Source organism: Indicator indicator, chromosome 16 (genome assembly GCF_027791375.1).
Source record: "Indicator indicator isolate 239-I01 chromosome 16, UM_Iind_1.1, whole genome shotgun sequence".
NCBI lineage: Eukaryota > Metazoa > Chordata > Aves > Piciformes > Indicatoridae > Indicator > Indicator indicator.
The window spans coordinates 6899616-6919982 of record NC_072025.1 but is presented as its reverse complement, the minus strand read 5'-3'; the positions used below and the strand labels follow the sequence as shown (position 1 = coordinate 6919982).

Sequence of the window (20367 nt, the reverse complement as noted above, 5' to 3'; positions counted from 1 at the left end):
CCGTTTCTGGTGAGTGTGCAGGCAAACAATAAAAAGGCATTGGCAAACTGGAGGCTATTTAACCAGAGGTACAAAATGGCTATGTAGTTGCACAGGATGGTAACACATGTAGAAGTAAACATGGAAGTGAAACAATTTCACATGCCATCCTAGTTTTACAAAATACCAAGTTCCCTAAAGCTGGTTAAAAAAGAAGCTCACATGAAAAGAAAACTGTCAACACTGTTCTGACAACAGTGAACCAGTAAACCTGCTAGCAAAAGTTCTTAGGAAATGATGAGTGAACATTGGGAAATGTCTGTGCAGTTACCATGACCATTCGGTATGGTAACAGCAGTTGAAGGTGTTAAGTATGGATGGAATATGGAAGTATAACACAAACAATAAAAAGCTGATGCCTTCAATGCATTTGTAGATTCTTCCATTAATCTCTACCTTTCAAAGTGCTGTAAGCAGCATTATCAAGTGGGATACTGATACCTACATACTGTGGAGCTCATGCAGGGGTAGGAAGAATCTGTCTTTTCAAAATAGTGTATGAGTAAGTCCTGATAGCTAATGAGTTAAGCATACACTTTTAACCAGTATTCTGTAAACAAATAACATGCTTTTAACTCATTTTCTGTCTTGTCTGTTCAATGGTATGCAGCCTCTGCAAAGAGGTGCTAAATAATTCAAAAGAGCAAAACTCCAAAAAGGTAATAGAGAAGAATGAGGCAAGTAACATCATACGTACTATGAAGAACTACAAAAAACCTAGTACTTAGAATGCCACTGTTGAGATGAGCATGCTGGAAGACTGTAACTATAGATGTACGTTTTTCAGTTTTTATCACTGAGGGATAGAAAAAACTTTCGCTACAGAGACTTTTTTTCCCTTTCACATTTGTTTTTGGAATTTACTCAAGAAAATGTATGAAATTTCTATTTCAGCTGGAAAATGTATTCTTTGTTTACACTGACTCCTAGAAACTTTCTTGTTCCTCGTGTGTTGTCAAAATGAAATTGCAAAATGGAAGATGAAATTTGATACACTTTGATCTCACCCAATGAGAACACCTTCCTCATTTTCTTTTTTTTCCCCTTTTCATTTTTTTAAAAGCCAGATTCTTACTCTGTATTTTGAAACAATGGTCACTGTTTTTCAACAGTTTAAGGCTGTCAGCATGCTTTGGGGTGGGGGCAGATATGATCCTGAAAGCAAGATTATATCACTTAAGTTCAAGGACAGGTCAAGAATATCTCTACACTTTCCAGGTCAAGTTTTTCCAAACAGAACTGTATTTTGCCACTCAGACCTGTTTCAGTGGATGAAAACAGCTATGCTGTATCTTTCTGAAAGGAGAGCTAAGAAGCATACATGAAATCAGAAGTGAAAGAAGGAACTGCATAGTTTTTCCTTGCCTCCAACAATTTTGTTTAGATCTGAAAAAACAGTGGCCACAGAGAAACTGGCTACATGATGAAGGATAAAAACTAAGGCTGGTTAAAAAATTTGTTCAGTTTAAGAAGACTTTCTGATAAAAAAAAATAAAAATTAAAAAAATCTAAATTATTATATAATAACATTGCCCTTCTTTCATGAGCTTTTATAAAGAGCTCATCAGTAAATAAGCTTATGAGGCAGATCAAAATGGAACAAAGAAAGATCTATACTGTTGGTATCTGTGGACTGTGCCTACTTCTTATCTGTCCCTGAGAGAAGATCTCCCTTTCACCTGATCCAGCAAGCATTTAAGAACAGAACCAAAAATGGAAAGGAACAAATATATGCCACATTCTTCTTTACAAATGGATTTTAAAATCCATAATTTGTTCAGTTCATCATGCTGCTTTCTTGACTATCTTTGAAACAGGGGCTATAAGCCACTTTAACATTCAGTTTCTGTGGATGCATTTTCTTGCTTAGCTTTCTGTTCCTCTGTTGCACTGCCAAATGCTACCACGAGATTTGTTACACTGCTGGCATGCCCTGGTCTATTTAATTTGTCCTTTACAGACTTGGCTTTTTGAGAACGGCTGTGTAAACTCTTTGACCTTACTGATGGGAACCCAGAAGTCCGTTCTGGCTTTACTGATAGTAAATTATCTTTTTCAGCCTTGACAGTGGTAGGCATAGAGGTGTAAGAGGCACTCATACCTGCTTCACCAACATCACTGTCATCATCTGTGTCCATCTGTAACTGTTTCTGCTCTGCTTGCCTTTCTGCTTCAGAGGCAAACCCAGGGTATTCTGGAGGATGTTCTTGGGAAAGTTGCTGCTCAACTTCATATTTCCACTCTGTGGCCCACTGTTCAACTGCTGAAGGGCACACCTGATCCATGATGGTACTATACTCAGCAGTCCAGTTGTTAACTCCTCCAACCATCTTCCCACCCTGTGCAAATATAAAGCTCCTTGACTTCATCATAGTGGTTTGACAAGCACTGAATGTTTCAGGAGGAAAATAGCGCATTGCTTTAGATTTGTCCAAGGGGTAAGAGATGGTAGCTTCTAACTTGGTACGTTCTACTTTCAACTGAGTGTTTTGGAAATCAGATGTCGGTACTGACTGACTGTTTGTAACAGCATCCATCTGGTTTATACTTTGAGGAATCATTCCATCACTCTTGCAAATCCCCTGCTTTTCATCCCCCAAACCACCTGAATCAGAATGTGGCGTAGAAACATTCTGTGCTATTTCTAACATAGATTTACTGTCATCTGCTGTGGAGACTGCATTAGCACTAGAGGTATAATGGAGACTGGTATGGTGTTCTGGAACCAGCATCTTTGGGTCTGCTTCATCTTCTTTGGTACCAATAGAATGGGCTTTTTTACGCAGTCCCATGGCTGGTGACATAGGAGTGGCACTGTCGTCATATGTTAACTCATCACCACCGACATGGTATCTGTACATGCTGTAGCCATCAGAGCTGTTAACGCTGCTTTGCCGCAGGAGATAAGCAGCGTCACACTCAGAGGAAGCCCGCGAACGTGTGTATGTCAGCTCGGATTTGTCAACACCCGCCAGCTTCTCAAGAGCATTCACCATCCGCCCAGATAGTTCTTCCAACTGAGAGAGCCGAAGGTCGACTGTTTGAAGGGAAGCTTTCATAAAATGCTCTCTTTCGTTCACTTCTTCTAGCCTCATAGACATATTTTCAACTCTGTTGGGTATAAAAGAGGAAGCATAGAACAGGGGCTGTGGAATGGTGCAGTAACCCGTTACAGACACCCAGCCTGCTGATTTCTTCAGAAGGTAGAATTTTATACTATGAATCATGCATCATTCTTTTTTCCTACGTGTAGCATCAAAAACAAGTGCATTTTCTTGCTATCTGTGCTTTCCATACATTGTATTAGAAGTCTATTTGAACTTTGCCTTAGTTACATGTCAGGAGAGTACAAGAGCTGAAGCCCTTAGGCGCAGTGTGCCACCCACTTCATATTCAGTTATCTTTCACTGTGAAGCATCAATTAATTCCATTAAAAATACTTTGTAATGACATGCTCACAGGATGATTTAAAATAACATCAGGGCATGTTGTAAAACAGGTTTTGCAGCTGTATGGGAGAAAGCAAATGCCAGTGTGTATGGCATTACTTTAGCTCTTGAAATACTTTTCAATTGTGTATCAGCTGAAGGGAGTGCAATTACTGTCTTGTTCAATTAAAATAATACTTCTCCCCGTTTTATCATTTATATTCTAATGGAAAAATATATATAAAAAGTAATGTATTAGAATGTGGCTTAGAGATCATACACTAGGAAACCAACTGTGCAAATTAAATTAACATTCTTTTTCTCTCACACACAAAAGATGACAAAGCATCTGGAGAAAGAAGCCATGAGAAATAAGCAAATCTGCTTTGTGGCCATAGACCATAGTGAGTCAGTGAGGCTTACCAGCCCTGCTTTATTCTCTGCCACAATACCTAGGATTTTGACAAATTGCCATGGATAAATAGCACGATAGAAACTACTCGAATGAATACATGTAGCAGATTTCATTTACCTCTCTATTCTCAAATTTCACATATAATAATACAGGATGTACAGGGTCTCCCTTCAAGAGGGTGTTTATCCATTAAAGAATTATATGGCTCACAGATCTACCTCATTAGAAATGTTAAAAGGAAGATAGATAGATAGATAGAGTTAATCAAAATACTACGAAACACATTAAGGTGAAACAGTATTTAAAATGTGTGTAATTTTCATAATTTCAAGGAAGTGACAGAAGACCCCATCCTTTGACTGACTTAGAACTACTAAGAGAATAGGACAAGTCTTGGGGAACAGTTCTGCCCAAGTGACCTGGTGAAAAACAGTGTTGCTACCATTATCACTGTGTGCTTACACTGCAATATGCAAACATTACCTAGTCCTCAGAATGGCTTAATGATTGACATCTGAATATTCCCTGTCTTTTAAATGGGAAAGTTCATATTGAAAAGATGAATGCATTCATTGTTCAAAGCCTCTAAGAGAATTTGTGGCAGAGATTAAAAGTCAACATTTGTGAATGATGGACCATAGCGTATATCATAGGTCCAAGGGAGGAATCATCAGTGTCATTATTTCTCACGGTTGGATGAGCTGTTGGAAGTTCAACAAGTAGTAGTTTGCTCAGACAAATAAAAACCAGAACTGTGATCTTCACATGGGTGAGAGGGGAAAAACTCACCATGAACTAAAATATTCTTATACCAAAGCTACCCAAATCAGCAGCCTTAGCAACATATTAGGAGAGACAACAAAAAGTTTGCTTTTGTGAGGGATGCACCTGCACAGATATTTACTCAGGATTCAGATCAGCTTCTGAACTGGTGGTGCTGTTCTTCAAGATATAAACCTCTTGTACTTTAACTCAACTGGTTATAATGAAGACAACAAAAAAGCAAATAACGTTCCAGATAAGTGAGGTGGGCTTTTCCTCATAATAAGTACCTTTCAGAGGTAACTCTGATGCGTTCATCATTAGATGATTGCTGCTCATCCTCTTTTTCTTGGAAGTATTCTTCTACACACTGTTCTTCAAATTCATACAGTTTTTTTAGCTCCTCATCATTCAGAAATAACTCTGTGCAAAACAGAAGAGCAAAATATGTTTCTTTTTTTCTGAACTCCTAGCAGTCAATGTAAATGCATTTTAGCAGATTATTTTAGGCATATGGATACTGCAGATTCTATTTCTGCACTAAATGAACAGATGATTTTGTAAATAGGGAAGGAGCCCTTAGCCAAAGGTGGCCATAGCCCTGAGGGCAATATAATGCATTATGAACATCATCTGCTTTTATGACCATCCACAGGGGGTTACATTTTCTCAGTGACCTTTGTACATTTTAACAGCAGTGCTTCATGTTGAACAAACTTGACTAGATTTTACAGGATAAAGACTAGAGCAAGCTCTGCTAGTTTGACTGTTACTTCATTCAAATATTGTTCTTAAAAGGATGCCAGTTATAGGCAACATAGAATCTAATATAACAGATCGTTTCCCTGACATTCCTTGGACAACAGCTTCAAAAAATTATGACCATGTAAGGAGAATTCAAGGAAAATGTAAACTTTTGGGGAGATTTTATCCTTTACTTGAATTTGTCTCTGTATTTTGACAAAGTGTTATGTTTAGGATTTTCCCTTTTTTTTTTTTAACTCAGAAGCATATTGTGCAGAAATATAATTACAAAACAAATTTCCTGTGAAAAGTAGAAATACAGAGATAATTGAGGCATCTGATTAATTCAATGAGGCATATAATGAAAATAATAACAATAACAGTGTGTGTTAGAATAAGTATCCTCATAGTTCCCCTGTGAAATGACAGATAAATGGAGACATGAAAGTGGGGATACTCTTAGATACAATCACAGTGCTGACTCTAGAGATAATATTTGAAACTGTGATCCCTTTTCAGTTTCCTGTTTGCCCTCTCTGATATATGGGTTTCACTAGGACTTGGCAAAACTGGATTAAGTAGATGCCCTCTCATTGTTTTAAGACAGCATGTTAATGGATGTCTTCATTAGGAGCACAGCATCGCATTTCTCTCAGAGTCCACATTGCATAAGAGCTGCTAACGATATAAATTTTGTCCCATGCTATCTTCTGCAAATACATTTGACTGTCAATGTGAACAAAATAGTTCAGCAGTTGAAAAGCTGCTGCTTTCTGATGATACGGTACAAAGAGCTCAATGTAGAGATTTCTTGCATACTCAGTCCCCTGTCACGCTCATCCTGGTCTCCTTCACCCTTCCTGCAGCGACAGCAGATTCGCTTGATGATTATATAGATGTGGCTGAAGATAATCATTGGTGGTGGGAGGACAGGTCTGTCATGGAATGTCATGATCAGCTGGTACCGCTGGAACTTCCAGACTTGGTTGGATATTGATTTTACCTCAAAGAAGGTATTACTGGAAAGGAACATAAGTACAGTTTCTATTAGGCCCCTAATTGTTACTTATTATTGAGCAAGCAACTGTACTGAAAAAAAGTAACAGCTAAATAACAACATGAGGCTGCAGAGCTTGCTTGGTTCAGCTCTTTCCTGATGGTGCTGAACTTGCTGAATTGATGATTAACTTGAACTCAGGATTTCACTATTGCTTTTGGGGGTAGCTCACCAGAAGCTGTTCTCCGTCCCCCATGTACTATGCAGAACTGCTCTCTTCTTAGACTATTTGCTCCTACTATGGAAAGTCCTTTAGATGTTAATGAAAAGAAACTTGGGGCTTGGTTATAAAGTATTTCTTTTGATGCATGCCAGTATTTGATATTACACAAAGTATTGAATCCATGAAAGGTATTTTATGCGCTAAATGAAGAAGGTTCACACAGTTTGCCTTTAATATGCTAATCAGCTTGGCCTACATAGAAGATTTCAAGTTTTCACAAAATATCCTGAATTCAAACTTTGTTCACTCAAACTTCGTTCACTCAAACTTCTGACTTAAAAACGTGCTTCATGGTTCCTGTAAAGGAATACGTTTCTGGAAGCCATGGCCTCATCATTTCTACATCAAAAGAAGGTGTATTATAAAAACGTTTTATTTTGTATTTATTCAGTGAAGGGTAAGTGATAATATTCAATCCAGAAATAATAATAGTCAAAGTTATTAAATACCAATAAAGAAGATTTGATATTCTGTCGTAGGCTTTTCAAGAAATTTTAAAGTATGTTCAGGCAGCTCACTGCATTTCTATGAGATGATGATACTTGCACTTCCTTTTTTAATATTTTTTGTCTATTTTTTCTATCTTTACGTGCTTTAGAACATCTACATTCACAAAACCAGTTAAAATACCCCTTCAAAAACAGAGAATTCTTGAGTTCATACAGCTTTTGGTTTCTTTTGTCTATCTATACATGAGATTATTTACCAATGATAAGTGACAGTCTGCCTTCATCCTGTGTCTCCTGCGTAGCAGGAATTCCTCAGCTACATCTCATCCCCTTGCAACCACGCTGGGATGACAGGAGTTAACAGCATGACCTACTTCCCAAACTGCTGATTCTTTGGTCCTTCTAGCAATGTGACTCGCATTTGAGCACTTGAAAATTCCTGACCTTTTAAGTTACATACATCAAATGAATCACAGGCTTTGGGAGTGGAAGATTTCTGGGCACACAATGAGCTGTTTGTTGTTGTGACACCAGATACCTATGCCAGCAAAGCCCTCCAACACTACATGTTTATGGGCATCAAAAGTAAATCACCTGCTTTTCCCAGGTGGTGTGTTCAGTAAGTCTTACTAGCACATAAATATTTCAGGTGTTTGGGGTTTTTTTGTTTGTTTGTGGTTGGTTTGGTTTTGGTTTGTTTTTTCAAATTCCTAGGTTATGAACAGGGAAATCATGTGGCATAAACGTGGGTAGAAAGAAAAAACAGCGTAAATTAATTTACTGTTACTCCAGAGAAGTCTAAATACAGATTTGTGGAAGAACATTAAGAATATACATAATGAACATTGCTTGCACTGGCCACAGACCTTAGCAACATGTAGCTATCCTTACTCTTGGTTCGAGGCAATATAGACTCCTTTTCTGGGTCATGTAAGAATTTTGCAAGACCCTGATATCTTTTTTCTAAATGAAAAGCAATACAGGAAGGAAAACCCAAAAAAGCTAGATGATGTAGTGATAGTAGAAAGCCTTCTGCTTTTGATGTTTAGATTTTCATTCTGCAGTTCTATTGCAGAACCACCTTTGCCAGTTGTGACATCAGCTTCCAGCATGTGTGTAGCAGGTTTCATGGACTGTGTATTACATCTTTCCAGAGCAATCTGGAGGCCTGTCACTATCCACTAAATGATAACTGCAACTAGCCAGATTCTTTCATGCATTACTGCAATTGCTGGCAAATTCAAAGCACCCTTTCCTCCACTCTTTCCCAGCCTGTACACTATTCCAAGTATTTGCCAGTCATGTTCATGGAGTAATTAGATTCTCAGTGCAAACGCTTGCAATATCAGTTGATGGGCTCACAGGAACTTTATCTCAGCAATAAGAAAGTAAAGATAGCACATGATCATTTACATACTTGAAGACAGCAATCAGCAGGTTTACCAACAGGATATTTGCTACCAAGAGGTAACAGGCCATAATAGCAGGAGTGAGCCATGCCCCTGGTATACATGGAGGGAGGCGTTTACCATCATCGTCATAAAGATTGTCCCCGCAAGGAGCTGAAGGAAAACAGAAAGGTATTTTTCCACAAATTGCCTGATAGTTAAAAACACTATTTACATTTATGCAGTGGTGGCACATGCATAAGATTTGCTGAGCTGAACAAATTCTACCAGTTTATTTCCAGTAGCAAGTATGTATAAATTCTACTTCAAATTCTGCTGCTAACTACAGCATACAAAAATATTTCCCCTTGATAGTTAGCAGAGAGACAGCTACAAGTTTACTGTACAGTGAGGCTTTATCTTCAAATTCCTATGGACATTCTTTTTCTTACAGTAATAGACTAGGACAAGATCTTCATGTGCACAGATACACACTAATAGTGGAATTAAAATAAATTCTCCAACAAAACTTGTGTGCTTACCTTGCCAAAGATATAAAAGAATTTCCTTGTAGTCTCAGATTGTTGGGCACAAATTAAACCTTTACTGGGGCCCTGATACAGAAGAGATCTTAATGACCCTCCCCAGCTTTGCCTGGGGTTTACAACTACACCCCTTATGCATGCCTGTCCCTGCCTGAGCTGTATCAGGTGTGCAGGTCTCAGGCCTACCTCTTGGATGGACGTTTCACCTGTGTTTGCCCCCTGGATGGACCCTTGTTCTGGCTCTGGCCCTGTCTCCTTTTGCCCCTGTTTGGACTCTCTGTACTATTATTTGCCCAGTCTGGGGCTGTTAATGTCACCAGCAGGTGGCCCTGCCACCACTTTTGGCCCAATTTCTGCTTCCTTTATTTTTCACAGTAATTCTAAATTTTAGATACAATTTTAAACAAACGGGAGAGAATTATAAAATGAACATTAAATAGGAACAGCAAAATAGACTGGTGAGGATGAGACAAAAATTGAGAATGACCCAGCTGTTGTCAGATTATTGCCTGCAGTAATCCTAAGAAGACGTAGGTTGTCTTGAGGTAAGAACTTCTTGGAGGTGGGTAATTGCAGCAAGTTTGTTCTGTCTCTAGGTGCAGTGCCAGTGAATCTGATTTCACATACAATGCTAACTTTTGGAACCGTTTAGTAGCAGGTAAAGTGTTTTATCAATCATAGCTTCTTTAGCTGAAATCTTAGTAAATTCTAGGTCTGACAATCAGTTCATTGCAGATTTTGTTTATGTGAATAGACAGACCAGTGGGACCGAGTATTTTACAGAAGATCCCAATGCTTCAACCTGATCTGAAAAATTACTTCCAATTATTTGAAAACAGACTAATCTTATTTACAGGGACTGAAAGGGAAAATGGTACTACTATTAATAAACTATATTGTACCTGCTTTTCAAACATCAGACCTACGTTTTTTCTCTTTATCATAACAGGAAAGTCAAGTGACTCATAATATTATTCATGTGGAATATGAAAGTAGTAATGTAGAATATGAAAGAACTCATATGGAGTGAAAGTCCTGCCAAAAAAACCACTGATACTGCATCTAGGTATTCAAAGGGAATTAGTTATAGCATGACATTCATGCGTCATATTAAAAAAAAAAGTAATTTCAGTTTTAGTGTACTAGAAGAGTTATAGCAAACCACACAAGCTCAGTTAAAACTTATGATCTGCAATCTGTATTAAAATATTTTTTCTCTGCTTCTTTTCAAACGGAACTATTACAGTAAGAAAACAAGATTCACACCTAAATATTGGATGAGCCCTATAATTGAAGTGCCAGTATCTAATGAAGAAAAAGATTAATGAACATGTTCAGCTAAATAAGATAATCAATTTTCCACAGAGACTTACGATTAATTTCCATGGCATAGACTGAACAGCATTCCAAAAGAACAAAATAGAAGGAAGGAAGGAGGCAGGGAGAGAAAGACAGAAAACAACAGAATAATATAGAGATTAAAAAAAACAAAACAGAAATTACAAGAAAAAAATTGTTTGAAAATACAGTTTTGCCACAAAGAAAAGATAAGCAACTCAAATGTCAGAACAGTAGAGATATAAGCTTAGAAATTATGTCTTTGTTATAAATGCATTGCATCCTGCAGTTTCCTACTCATGTTTTCCCCAAATGTTACATCTAGCAGTGAATTAATGATATTAATAATAAATCACAAAATGCTTCTAGCAGATGATCATTTAAATATACACAGTATTTCAGGCAAGTAAACAAAACTGGCGGTCACTATGAACAGAAAACAACTCAAAATTATTACACAAAAACATTCTTTTAGCTATTGTGGTAACATTTATGTTGTTTGCTTTTTTTTTAATGATTATTGTATTTTTAAGAACCACCCTGGCTTTGATTCAGCCAGCTGTTTCTGTTTCCATTAATACTCATAATACCGGTGCTATTACAGTTTGTAAGTTCATTAGAGCCCATTTTGACTACCAGTATGGACACTTGCTTGCCAGCTCCTAAATGGCAATTGTAAGCAAACTCACACTACTGAAAGAAACACAGCCAGGCTGCTCTATTGTTTACAAATATGATGCTCTTGACTACTAGATACCACGAACTTCTTGCTCATGGGCATCTTCTAAATGGAGTAAACCAGACAGAAGCATCCTGGGTTGCATTGGGAAAAATGTTACCAGCAAGTTAAGGGAGGTAATTACTCACCTCTGGTAAACCCACATCTGAACTTGTGTGTCTAGCTCTGGGCTCCCTCACAGAAATCAGACATGGACATACTGGAAAGACTCCAGTAGAGGGCAAAGAGTTTTAAGGTGATTGGAACATCTGACAAATGAGGCAAGGAAGGCAAAAAAAGCTGGGATAATTTAGCCTGGAGAAGAGAGAGTCAAGGGAGACGTTACTACCTAATGGTGAGTGGAAGTAAAGACAGAGCCAGACTCTTCTCAGCAGGATACAGTGAAAAGAGAAGAGACAATGGACAAAGGTAAAAATGTGGGAACTTCATTTAAATCAGACTGTCCAGAGAGGCTGCACAGATTTCATCCCTCAAGATAATAAAATTCTGACTGAACAGTCCCTGAGCAACTTGATCTAATTTACCCTCCTTGGAGCAGGGAAGTTTCACTGGATGATCTCCTAATGTGGTTTCCAACCTCAGCAATTCTGTGATTTCTGATCTTCATCTTTAGCTGACATCCTGTCTTCAGTGAAGCTCTTGACAAAAGTCCAACTACCTGCTTTCAGATTGAAAATCTGATGTAATACTTTTTCCATGAAGTGTTTGCACTTGTGGGCCTTGGCAAAACTACCCATAAGCACTTGACACAGTCATGTTAGACTGCCCAGTGACTTCTGAGGTTGCTTTTGTGGTGTGTTTATGGAGAACCACAGAAAGATCAGAGTGAAAATCTCCTACTGAAAGCAGAAAGAGGCTCAAATGTCATTCCATTGGCAGTAGAACTCCTTGGGTAGCCACTTCTATTTAAAAATTAAAACAACAACAAAACCATACATTTTCAAATTAGTTTATGTTTAAGCTATTGACACAGCAAAACTTTTGACCTGGGAAGTTTTTTTAAACTGTGAAGATTTTATATCACAGAATCACAGAATATATGGGCTGGAAGGAACCTTGAAAGATCATCTAGTCCAACCACCCTGCCAGAGCAGGATAACAATGGCTATCTCCACACTCAAAGCTAAAGAAGTAGAGTGTTCCTTTTTTGTTTTGTTTTCCCATGTGTAGAAAAGAAGATCATGAGTGATTCATCAAATGGAAACATTTCTGGAAAGTTGATAGGTGCATCTATGGGAGTAAAAATGTATTAGCTCATTGCCTGTGCTGTGCACTGCAGATGAGAGAATACGTATATTTTCATCTCCTTTGCAAGGTATTTATTTTTTTCTTCTTCTGTTGGAAATATTAGTAAAATAATGGTTCGAAAGGACACCAGATCAGAATGATCTCTGCTGATCCTTGCAAATAAACAGAACATGTAATAGTGTTATATTCTTGGGCAGAAGAGTATGCTAGACCATATCACTCTCAGTGTTAACCAAACTTGAATATAAACCGAGAGACAGGACGTGCAGGTGGGGAAAATTGTTCAGTCTCTCAAGTCTGTCACAGGAAAACAAGAACAATACAATCATAAAGACAAAACAGTAATTCCAAATTAAAAGTAACCATTAATTTGGATCTGATCATCTGCCTCAGAAACAGGAAACAGACTCTTACTATGAATTCTACTCTTACGGTCTATCTGGTCTGCGAACACCTCTCCATAGATCATCCAGTAGGGCATATAGAAGATGTTGCGAGCTAATCTCCAAGAAGGCTCCTCATCTGGATGCAGGATAGCTTGGCGGGCCACACCAAAACTCATCAGAACCACAAGCATGATGACCACAAAGTAGAGCATATCAATCATCTGCATGGAAAGACCATACAGAGGCTCTTAACATCGCTGGCTAGTACAGCAGCATTAAAGTAAACAAGAAAGCATCAAGAGAATGAGCACATTCCCATAATCTTCTGGCTAGTACACTTTAACTACTGCTCATGAAGTAAGGATAAATAAAAATGCAGTAAAACCAGTAATTTACTAGAATTAAAAAAATACTAGAATATATTAAAAAAAGCCAAAATCTTTGCTATCTCTATTCTCTTTTACATCAAGTGCTTTATGCTGTGCACTTCTGTGCTTGCAAAGAGATAACTGATGGGTTTGTACCAGCAGTCTGTTATTGCTGATACAAGTTTCCACAGGCAGGTTGGAAAAAATAAATAAAAATTCTCTCTTGATTCAAGCAGTGACTAACAAGAGTACTGCATCATCTAGTATGTGTGTGAAATTCACATGGCAACTTTTTCACAGCCTTTATTCAGAGTCCTACTCAGACAAAAAACCTCTTTTAAAAACCAAAACTGAATTTAGTTCCCATGAAGTTCTGAAATACAAAATTTATAGCAATTTAAGCACTAACCATCTTTCCAATCATCATGACGTAAGGTCCCAGATATTTGTTCACACCAAAGATATCTAGTACTCTAATGTACCAGAAAATAATATCTACACAGTAAATCACTCTTCCATAACCCATGTAAGGCTGGCTCTGCAGGCGAAGAATTGCTCCTATAATAAATACTGAGATAGCCACCAGGTCAGTAATATTCCAGTATTCTTGGAGCCAAACTTTCACTTTTTGGCTCAGCTTGCCAGGCTCTGACATCAGAATCTGAAATACAAACAAAACCAAAACCAAACAATAAAGAATTCATTAGGAAAAACTCCAAGCTACTTTTTGAAACAATGGTCAAGAAAAGAGGCCAGTCTTGTCACATTCAATAAGTGCATGAGAACCCCTTCACTGCCAGCAAAATTTTTCTCAAACAGCGTATTTTTAGTTACTAGCAGGCAAAGTTTCTTTTTCATAGAATCATAGAAAGGTTTGTGTTGGAAGGGACCTAGAAATACCATCTAGTCCAACTACCCTGCTATGGGCAGAGACATCTTTCACACAATCAGGTTGCTCAAAGCTCTGTCTGACCTTGAACAATTCCAGGGACAGGGCATCTACAACTTCTCTGAGCAAGCTGTTTCAATGCCTCACCATCCTCATCATAAAAAATTTCTTCCTTATGTCCCATGAAACCTACCTTCTTTCAGTCTAAAATGGTTGTCCCTTGTCCTCTCACTACAGGCATAGGTAAAACCTGTCTCTCTTTCTTCTAAGCCCCCTTTAAGTGTTGAAAGGCTGCAATAAGATCTTCCTGGAGCCTTCTCCAGGTTGAACAAACTCAACTGTCTCAGCCTTTTTTCATAGCAGAGGTGTTCCAATCCTCTGGTCATTTTCTCGTTCCTCTCTGGGCTCTATTTCCATCTTTATTTCTATTTTGCCTTCATTAGGCCTATTTTTGTTGTAGGTTTTAATCAGTAACATCTAAACCAGGAGATCTGGACTACTGACTTGGCATCTGTATTTGTTTCCAAATATGGCTTCTCAAACCTCTGCACAAGTCCATGTCATTATTACCTCTAAAAGCAAGCTTCCTTTTAAAATTAGGAAATGTTGGTATGATCAGACTTTACCTCTCTTATTTTCTCTAAAGCCAGTGTCAGAATGTAAGAGATGACAATCCATTCCTGGACTGATGGCCATCGTTCCATCCGCACCAAGATGATATAATTAAATAGCATCAAGTAGCCAAGGTATGATATCTACAAAAAAAAAAAAATCCTTTATGGGCATCAGGTGATGGATCCCAGGTTTCTTGCACACATCAAAAAATCAGTCTCTGTTAATTTCCATTGGGTCATTCTGGACTTATGCTAGAAGTCAATAGAGCTGTCACTATAACTACTAGTGTAAATGTCAAACTGGTGATGCTAGTGTCTCCAAGCCTCACATTAGATTCACCTGTTGAAGACCTTTACTTTCACAAGTGAAAAAAGATTTTCTTCTCCGAAGGAAGCAGCTTGCTTCGAATGCCCTTCCTATATGCTGGCAGAGGTCATGGTTCTCCAGCAGTTGAAGGAATGACAGATGCTGTGGAACACATCCAGACAGCTGAATTATCTCATTTGTTGAAAGAAGCAAAACAATATTTCCAAACCACTCTAAATTGGGTCCTCTGTGGCTGGAGCTTTTTTCATCTAGGAAAATGTAATTTCTTTGCACCATGAAAAAATGTTGAATACTTTTCTTTGAAATCAAATAGGAATCTTGCTTTTAAATTATTAATATGCACAGCAAAAAGGGATCAGAATAGTGTTTTGTGATTTTGATGTGCTGGATCTAAAACTCTACAAAATATTATGACATACTAGCTATTGAAGGTCCTAACTATGAATGAGAAATAAATCGGTATCCTTTTTATGAGGCACACACAGACTGTATGAGCAGTACTATGAATAATTTTTTATTAAAACGAAGTTTAGCACCAAGTAATTCTTGAGGCACTACAGAGAAAATTAGATGCTTGTCACAATTAAATCCTTTAGTTTAATTGGTTTTAATTGTTTAAAAAGAAGTGCTTATTAAGTTGTATCAGACTGGAATCTGTGCTTCTATCTAGGCTCCACTCATCTGAGCCTAACTGTGAACAGAGCAAATACCAAGCACTGATGTTATGGCATTATTTCTTGGGCCCTAAAGTATATTTTAATGCAGAACAGGACCCAGAGCCTTTACAACACAAGAGAATCCAGCCTAGTCTGGATTGAGTGACAGGACTGTGGAGCTGACACTGAGTTTGGCATATGATTAGCCAGACAGGGCTTTCTTCAAAGTATGTAGGAGTTTCAGAGGTTGACAGCATAAGCTTCAGCTATTCACTCTGTTTCACTGTCTATGCATTTTTCCCTGAATAAAGGGAGTTTTTTACTCATCAGATTCCATGTAAGTCAGTGCTCTTTATTTAGTTATTTGGCTATTATTTTTACAGGTGTGAGAACAAAAAAATCACTATCAGTTTAATCATTGTGACTTACTGTGTAGAACCAAAATTTGACAATAGGTGCATTATAGAATTCATAGATCTTTGTTCCAATTGGGAGGCTCTTTTGTTTTTTTTTCCCATTCTCTTCATCTCCTTTTCGGGAGCCTGTATCCGCATTTGCATCCTGGAATAGCAAAGTTGTCAGTTTTATCAATAGAGAACAGTAAAATAGTATCTTTTCCTCAGATATAGCCCCAGCCAACTTTTAACTACACATTGCTTCCTCCAAGCAACAGATCTCTTCTTAAAAATACAAATTCCATAAATCCGTGCAACTACACAGTTATTTGCATGCTCTGAGAATCCAGCCTATACACTCCCAAACTCTTCACTGACTTTTATGCCACAGAAGCAGTTTAGATTTTATCCTGACTGCCCTACAGCATAATTAGAAAAGCTGTAATGCTCAACACTCGAGATATTAGAATTTCTTAATAATCTCCATTACTGACCACATTTTCCTCCTCCTTTTCTCTGCCTTCCTCATTTTCTCTTGATGTCTGGTAAGAATAATCATCATAACTCCGAAACTCTAGGAAAAGGATGGTGGGAGGGAAGAGAATCCCCATTATAACCTGTAAACCAAGAAAGAATCCAACTCAGATGATATTATTTGTTTACATTAAGAAATTTTGTAACAAGGCAAATCCCATAACCATTATTTTCTTTTGTATAGTATTCAAGATACTCTGCTATCCTTAAACCTATAACAATGAATATGTAGTACTTATGAAGTGCTGGCAATAAGGTCTTGTACGGAAAGATGACACCCTGAACCATTTCTATCTCCACAAACGCGCTGCGGTTAAGAAACTGTGCTCCAGAACTAGAGCTGTGCAGAGAAACTCCATGGAATGGACACAGTGACAGCTGGAAGAGGGCTTCAGGTTTGTTACTGGAGTTTACTTTAACACTTAATAGAGTTAGCTTTAATATTTACAAAATTTGTGAAAGGTAAAAGAAGCTTTGCAGATAGCAGTGGGAGAGCTCTCTTACTGTATGAAATTGCAGAGATACAGAAACACAAGCACAAGTTGCCAACATACAGAAAAGAAGCAAATACTAGAATGTAGAGAACAAAACTAGGACGTTAGCAGGTTGATTAAACACATTTAGAAAGCACCATGATGCAACCTGAACAGCCAGACACTTGCCTGAAGATTTTTAACAAGTTTGAAGAGGGAAACATGGGAAAGCAGAAATAAATTGAGAACTACAGAGAGAGTGCAATGTGTACATCAGCAAGCTTGGGAGTATGGCCTGGGAAGACCAGCAGAGCACTTTGTCAGTAATGGGGGATTTAAGGATGTGAGACTGAAGGTGGCACCACCACAGTGGGCCTCCATTTGCGTGACAGCAACTGCATAATGTAACAAAGAAAGGATTGTGTTCACATGAAAACACACAGAAGCAAACACTGCTCTGCTTACTTAACGTTGCCCAACTCATGTTTCTTTTCTGTGCCAGTCTCCCCACATAACTAGTTTTTGACAAAATCCAACAGTTGAGAAATATAAAGATAACTAAAAGAGACAATACCATTAAAAAACAGAAGAGGGAAATAAAAATCACATAGTGATTTTGCTCAGATCTGATTGCACCGATTTCACTCTTTTCAACATTGAGTCTCAACTCTGTGTCTTCTGGTACAATATTAAGCAACGTTAAGAAGCATGAGTCCACATCTGGTTCATTTTTGCTCTATTCCCATTGTGTGGACCCCTAATGGAGGGAGATCCTTTGGCTCATATCCAACTTTAATCAAAGCTGTGTGTTTTCAGTGAACAGATCTCATCATTCACTGAAAGCCACAACTTCATTCTCATGTTCAGTCATACAAAGCCTTTTATGGATTTCTGTTTTCCTTTGTCATGGGATAACATTCCTTAGATATCCTGAATTCGGAAACTAACAATTTAGCCTTAGAACAGGTATGTTCTTTAAACATCTACAATTAGTAAACTGATTTGTTCTACACGATGTATAATTCAGTGTTACATGCAACAAACTATTTCTTTGAAAACAGCTGTAGAACAGAAATACCTTAAGGCCTGGATTTTTCCGCATGCGTAGTCGCCCCATCCACATATCTGTTAAGAGCATCTGGCTGCATGTGTGAGCAATAAAGTCCCTGTGTTTAGCTGCCACAGCCAGTTTCAGGCAGGTAGAATTACTCCAGTTTTTCAGTTCATAGGTTAGCAGTTTCATGGCAATCTGCTCATCATGCTTATAGGACTGGTCCAAAAGTTCAACAGCCAGCTGGCCAAAATCTCTGGAAAATGCAAGGTAAATTCAGCAAGCTTTATTTAGAAATCAGTGTTTGCTCTTATCTGTGGTTTTAATTCCATTCACAGGGCATTATGTTTTTCCACACACATACAGTGGCAAGAACAACTCAGTCTAAGGCTTGATAAGGGACAGTATACAATAGTTCCAAACAAATTTTGGAGAGAGAATTAGATCAATAATATCTTAAAGCTAGGTTGGCTATATAATCAGATTTCCCTTAACTTATTTGAGTAAATCCTGAACACAACTTTGTGAAATAAAACTAGCTATTTTTACAGGGAGAGAAGCTGAAGAAAGAATATTTTCTGTCAGAAGAAAAAGCAAGTTTCTTCTTGCTAGTGTTGCCTTCAGCTTCAGATTACTGTTGATAAATAGGCTTTAAATGGCATTCTATGAACCTACATTCTAAAAATCAATTGTACTTTACTAAATGTAAAACTTCTCAGTGGGTCAGACAATCCCCTATATCAAGTAGACATAAACCCTGCTCTGCATCTACTAACTTTGAGTTGTTGTCTAGATCCTGAGAGATGTCGTCCACCAGCTCACTCTCAGAAGACTCATGGGCCATAGATTTGTACAGTTTACAGGCCACCAGTGCCTTGGCCATGGTTTCCTCCCCTCGCTGCCAAAGAAAGAGTGCCATCTTTTGCCGTTTCATCAGCACAGCCCATATCATCAGTTCATGAAAGGGATACTGGAAGCGGCTGACTTCTGGGTCATCCACATCAATATCAATCTCTTCCTCCTTTTTCTTCTTCTTCTTTTTCCCTTTGGTGGGAGGCTCATCATCCTGGGAAGAAAAAATTTTCCCATCAATATTTAACAGCCTAGCTAACAATGCACCATGCACAGTGCAAGTACTGAGAGGGCATATTAATGAAATTCTAATATGTTTTGCTGTCTGCTACAATGCACACCAACAGTGATCAAACTGTGAAGAACAGGTGACAGAGCATGCACTAGGTTAGCACACACAGCTTGATGTTTTATTCAGAGAACTGTTCCTTGCATACTTAGTTACAAGTTACCCATCTTGGGTAAATACAGTAGAACTCTGTTGTTGTGGAGGCATCACCTTACGCTGCATTGTAAGTCGATCTCTACTGTATCTGTAATTGCACAAGTTGATTTGCAATGAATTAATATTTAATTAATTCCTCTGCAGCATCAAAGAGGCTTTAGGAAACCTGAATTCACTATGAATACATTCCACTATAATTTCTGATTTGATACGTCTGCATCTATCCCCGAAGAATAGCGCTGCACGTCTCACAGCTGTCAAAGCAGTTTTCAGACTGATAGGCAGGTGGAGAATGTGGTAACATGCAAATGGAAAAGCCAGGCAGGAATGTCCTTAAGAACAGCAAGGTACTAAAAGGAATCTTCACCTTTGAAAAAGCAATCTTCTCTTACGTATGCAGTGCAAACGAAAGGTATAAGAATCCCATTTCTTAAAGGGATAGGGAGGATAGGCCATTACTACAGGAACCAACATGGAAGTAACTGAAGGTAAATACTGACAATGAAGCAGGATCCTGAAGGGAGAAAAGCCATGATTGGGAAAATTAGGGTTTAAATAATGTAGGAAGAACATTGCATATATAGGTGTAGACAGAGCTCATCATCATTGCAGACCTTGATTCCACTCTCAGAAGCAGATTACAAGGAAAGGCAATTACCACTACGTTGTGACAAAATACAAACTCAAACCCAAATTCAGGGTTTAGGCTCACATCCCAAGTTTCCAAAGATGACTCTTCAGCTCAACAATTGAGCATGCATTTTTCTTCCAGCAGTTTAAGAACTGAAAGTAGTGACCTCTCTCTCTTATGGAAAATTCAGGAGTCATTAATTCCATACAATGAAGAATGTGTTGAGCATCTCTGAAGTACAGGACAGAAAATCTCAAATGGAGGACAAATCTAGGTCCTCCTCACACTAGGAATATCAAAAAAAAACCCTTTGCTAACACAGACAAATAGCTAAGGAGTCTAAACATCCTGCTAACAGGGGAAATTAAAA

At 38.1% G+C, this 20367-nt stretch overlaps 1 protein-coding gene across 1 annotated transcript in view; it reads right to left on the bottom strand.

The window, feature by feature from the left end:
- Positions 1-1871: 1871 nt before the first annotated feature.
- TRPM1 (transient receptor potential cation channel subfamily M member 1) overlaps positions 1872-20367 on the bottom strand; it is a 98164-nt gene continuing 79668 nt past the window's right edge. Inside the window, exons 18-29 of the mRNA XM_054388151.1 lie at positions 18846-19176; positions 18097-18325; positions 16506-16628; positions 16046-16177; positions 14645-14773; positions 13539-13790; positions 12790-12982; positions 10424-10444; positions 8535-8679; positions 6208-6407; positions 4935-5067; positions 1872-3150 (exon numbers count right to left, since the gene is read on the bottom strand). Coding sequence (XP_054244126.1) covers positions 1872-3150; positions 4935-5067; positions 6208-6407; positions 8535-8679; positions 10424-10444; positions 12790-12982; positions 13539-13790; positions 14645-14773; positions 16046-16177; positions 16506-16628; positions 18097-18325; positions 18846-19176 — 3167 coding nt within the window. The remainder of the gene's footprint in view (positions 3151-4934; positions 5068-6207; positions 6408-8534; positions 8680-10423; positions 10445-12789; positions 12983-13538; positions 13791-14644; positions 14774-16045; positions 16178-16505; positions 16629-18096; positions 18326-18845; positions 19177-20367) is intronic.